We start from the raw sequence: 4604 nt of genomic DNA on the forward strand, positions 1-4604 counted from the left end.
CAGAAGACAAAACCCATCCAGTTTTACACAAGTCTGACTTAATATTTAGGTAGTTATTGTGATTTCAAGACATTGCCCCTCTCAAGAGACTAATTTGATGCACAGAAAATGGCTGTCAAAACCTTCTTACTTAATTATTCTTCACTTCTTTCTTCAGGGTTACATTAAAAAAGAAGATTTCACTCAACAAGCCAGTAGAAGACTCAATCCAAGAAAGAGTGAAGCCAGCTCTTGCCAAGACTGGAGGAAGCCCTCGTTGAGGGAACCCTTAGAATCTGAGCTTGCTTGAAGAATTGCTCCATTATGTCTAATCAAGGAGATGACTGCTACTTCTATTTCTATTCCACGTGTAACAAGGTATGTTTGGGGCTCTTGTGCTTTAGGTTTGGGGTTTTTTTTCTTTTTATTTAAGAGAGAAAGGAGAGGAATGGAAGGAGACACGCAGATTTCTGTTAATTTAATAAGCAATTAGATTCTAGTTGTGGTAACATGGACCTTTTTTTAAGGCTTTCCTGTTGTGTTTCACTCCAGGGTGACAGCTGTTCCTTCCGCCACTGTGAGGCTGCTCTGGGGAATGAAACTGTCTGCACCCTCTGGCAGGAGGGTCGCTGCTTCAGGAATGTCTGCAAGTTCAGACACATGGAAATCGATGTGAGTGTTTGCCTCAAGAGGTGTTAAACAAAACCTCTGAATGGATTTTCCACTGCTGTAAGCAAACTGCATGTGCTTTTTGTAGGATCGATTTGCTGGCTTTCAAATGAGAGTGGTTTCTGTTACTGGAGAGGAAGAAAATAGCAATTTCTTAGGTATATCTCAGCAAGATGTTGTGTTAGGTGCTGACATTATTCTCTTAACAGAGGCAAAAGCAGCCACGCTGCTCAGACTGCTTAAGTGTGCTGGAGCAGGGTGGTGGTGGAGCCTGCAGGAACCTCCTGAGGGCTGGGCTTGATAGTGGCCTCTGAGGCTGTTCTAGCCTGAATTTCTTTAGATAGCATTGTTCTGACCTCCTAGGGTCAGGAGAGAGAAAAGATGGGAAGGAACTAAGGCTCTGAAAGATAAATTCAGATAGATCTAACCTAGGCAATTGAAGTCATTTTTCCCTCTGAATAAATTTTGCACGTTTTGTTATTGATTGTTATAAACCTTTGAAATGCTGGTTCAGCACCTCAACGGTCTCTGGCGTGATGGAAAACTGCCTCTTTGCCAGTTGAAGGTGAGTGTTTACCAGAAAGCTAAAGCTTTTCTTTCTCTCTGTCTTCAGAAGAAACGCAGTGAGATTCCTTGCTACTGGGAGAACCAGCCTATGGGCTGTCAGAAATCCAACTGTGCTTTTCATCACACCAAAGGACGTTACGTCGACGGGCTCTTCCTACCCCCCAGCAAAAGTGAGTCTCTTAGGCCCTTTTTGCTTTAAGCATTAAAGAGTTATTTCTAAGTGTTGTGAATGGGTACAATACAGTAGAAGACATCAAGTAGCTGCTCATTGATGAGTGCCAGGAGAAGCCTGCAGGGCTCTCAGCTAAATGGAGCTAATTCTGGTGTTTCATTGTTTTTTTTTCCTTTCAAGCTCAGCTGCTCTGTGCTTTGCATGATCTTTGCCTTGCAGATTTGCTTTGCCCACGTTTAATCCTTTCTGGGTGGCAGGGTGGTGAGAGTTTTGTGTGTGAAGTGAAGCCAGTGTTCATGGTGTAACCAGGGGTGGGGGCTAGGAAGCTGTAAATTCAGTGGACAGGTGGGTTACCTGCCATATCTGAGTGCAATACTGGGGTCAGAGTTTTCGACAGCCCAATTACAGATGCTCCTCCTCTTCCTCCAGCTACACTTCCAAGTCCACCTGAGTCTGCAGAAGATGATGTGAAAATGGCTCAGATGTCACTGCAGCAAAACAAACTTTCTGTCCAGTCAAATCCCTCTCCCCAGATGAGGGGGGTGATGAAAGTGGAAAACTCTGAAAACGTCCCAAGTCCAACACATCCCCCAGTTGTAATCAATGCTGCAGATGATGATGAAGATGATGATGGTGGGCATTTTTTACTTACTGAAAGCATTTCTACTGTAAGCAAATGTGTAAATCAGAGAATTACCTGAGTTGTGTAGTGGTTAAAGCTACAGACAAGACTCTGGAGTCCTCATTTCTTTTTTTCTCAGTTAACTCTTTTACTTACGTAGGTTTGTCGAGTCAGTATGAGCTGCATAAATATGAGAAATCTCATCTAATCCCTACTCTGTAGTTGAATGGGTTTATTTTTGCCTTTCAGACCAGCTTTCTGAAGAAGGAGAAGAAACTAAAGCCCCTGTCCAGCCACCAGCACCAGAATCCCATAATGGATTGCGGATGATTTCCACCCGGAAATCCAGTGCTAATACAAAGCAAGGTACTCTAGCAGCAGCAGGAGGATGGAATGGAATGGAAAGAGAATTTGGCAGTTAACTCAAAAGCACTATGTTCTAAAAAGATGATGGAACACAGGGGAGCTGGATGGAGTCACTTATTCCCATCAGCTCCTTGCTGTCTAATAATGTTGTGTGTCCCCTTGGGTCAGACAGGGGAAGGCCTCCTTGTTCACCTCTGTGGAACAGATCAGAGCCACAGATTGGAGTTCAAATGCCTGCAGATGTGTCCTTTGAACATTGTGGTCTACTGACAGGAATCTAATCTCATGTAGATGGACTAAAATGCTTAAAACTATAGTTTTTATGTAGAATGGGAAGAGGAGTCAAGAAATGTGCCAGTTTTTTACCAAAATACCCTCCTTTCTGTGGCTTTTGATACTTGTAGGGAGTGTTGACAGGGCTTATTTGAAATATTTTTGAAAGATTCTGAGCTGTAAGAAACTTGAGGATCCGTGCCCTTCAACATGTGCCTTTAAGCCTCACTTTCATGAACTGTTTTTTCTGTTTTCAGATGACAATTTAAACTTCGGCATAAAAACGCTTGAAGAAATCAAACTGAAGAAACTAAAGGAAAAAACAAAAAAACAAGGTGGTGAGTTAATACCCCCTACTTTCTTATCCTTCTGCCTTCTGTTCACCTTCATCTTTTTTTAGTTTGTTTTTAATCCTCCTGGTTTTCCCTGGGTTGCTGTCTGTGCATTGGTGAATACAATTATTTGCTAAAGAAAGGAAATTCTTTTGCCCTGTTGGGTTCAGGCAGGGAGATGACTGTAGCTGAGAGCTGCCTGAGGGGCAAATGGCCACATTTAGCTGGGGGCCTTCAGCTCCTTTTCATAAGCCCTGTTTCCTTAAACTCAAAACCTTGGAATTGGAATTCCAAGGGCAAACCAGAGGGAAATATTTACATGCACTGGTCGTCGTGTGTTTGTCAGCAATAACTAACTATTGGGTTTTGTCTTTGTGATAATTCTTCTGTTTCTTTTTTTTTTTTCCCCCCTAAACATCCTTCTGTTTGTCTTGCTCTTATCAGAAGGTCCTTCAGGAGTGACTGTCCATCCACTCCAGTCACGGACTGTTCCTGTGCCAGAGAAGGAGAACGTACGGACAGTGGTGAGGACTGTGACTCTGGCTCCAAAGCAAGGTAATGGTCAGTACTGTTGTTTCCATTTCATGCCTCCTAGACTGAAAGATGAAGAAATAGCTGAGAAATCTCTCATATTAGTCTGGCTTTGCCATTTATAGTTAAAACCATGTTTTTATGCTTAACAGCCCTGGTGGTACCAGAAAGGTGTGTCATTTGTAGGTGTTCTGTTTGTTGTGTTGAATTAAAAGATCAATAAGTGTTTTTTTTTCTATCAGCCCAACATTAAGATATAGCTAATAATATAATACCACCATCCTACAGACTCAAATGTGCTTAATTTGACTGTTTAAATCTGCACAAAACCCTTTTAAAGGGGAAAACCGTGTCCAGCCACTTTTACTTGTAGGAAAAGTTCACGTGGTTCAGCAACCAAGAGAGTTTTTGGGGGACACAAGCAAGAAGGACAATGGTTTTACTGGCTGCTGGTTTCTGTGCACTGAAGAAATTGTTCTTTGTTGCAGTGGAGGAGCCTGTGGTTCGAATAAATCTCCCTGAGAGGCTGGGGAAACGGAAGGCTTCTGTAGGTGAGAGGATTTTGTGAGCTGTTGTTTAGGTGCCCTCATCTAAACGTGACTGTATTTAAGGGTAATTTTGCTCTGTGTGGGAGGAGAATACATTTCAGCAGAGATCTGTAGTGACTGCAGAAATGGCAGGTTTGGTTAACAACCGAAAGGCAAACACACAAAAATCTACCTGGAAGAATTGAAGTTGGTGGCTGACTGTTCTCAAATCCTCCTCCAGGGAAATGTTCTTCAATTATTTCTTGTTTTCTCTCTTTCTGAAGCTGGTAAAAGTGTCCTTCCACTAAAGCGCAACCTTGCTGAAAGGCTGGGGAAGAAGATGGAGATTCTGGAGAATTCTGACAAAGCTCCCAAGAGAGGTACAGCTGCTGAGCAGGCCTGGATTTGATGCAGAGATTTTCTGTTGGTCCTTTCTTCTGTTGATTCTTTTTGTGTGTTAGTTGAGGGCTTAAGATAACCATGAATCCCAGTGAACTGAGGGTGCTGAGCCTGGAGCAAAGGAGGCTCAGGGGAGACCTTCTGGCTCTGCACAGCTCCTGACAGGA

At 42.9% G+C, this 4604-nt stretch overlaps 1 protein-coding gene across 1 annotated transcript in view; it reads left to right on the top strand.

Annotated features, from left to right (window-relative positions):
* The first annotated feature begins 303 nt into the window (after positions 1 to 303).
* Positions 304 to 4604, top strand: part of LOC103771423 (zinc finger CCCH domain-containing protein 11A-like) — a 9947-nt gene continuing 5646 nt past the window's right edge. Inside the window, exons 1-9 of the mRNA XM_008938721.1 lie at positions 304 to 357; positions 532 to 651; positions 1262 to 1385; positions 1817 to 2020; positions 2259 to 2375; positions 2906 to 2986; positions 3425 to 3535; positions 4000 to 4062; positions 4323 to 4418. Coding sequence (XP_008936969.1) covers positions 304 to 357; positions 532 to 651; positions 1262 to 1385; positions 1817 to 2020; positions 2259 to 2375; positions 2906 to 2986; positions 3425 to 3535; positions 4000 to 4062; positions 4323 to 4418 — 970 coding nt within the window. The remainder of the gene's footprint in view (positions 358 to 531; positions 652 to 1261; positions 1386 to 1816; positions 2021 to 2258; positions 2376 to 2905; positions 2987 to 3424; positions 3536 to 3999; positions 4063 to 4322; positions 4419 to 4604) is intronic.

This window comes from Merops nubicus, unplaced genomic scaffold (genome assembly GCF_000691845.1).
Source record: "Merops nubicus isolate BGI_N331 unplaced genomic scaffold, ASM69184v1 scaffold8794, whole genome shotgun sequence".
Classification (NCBI taxonomy): domain Eukaryota; kingdom Metazoa; phylum Chordata; class Aves; order Coraciiformes; family Meropidae; genus Merops; species Merops nubicus.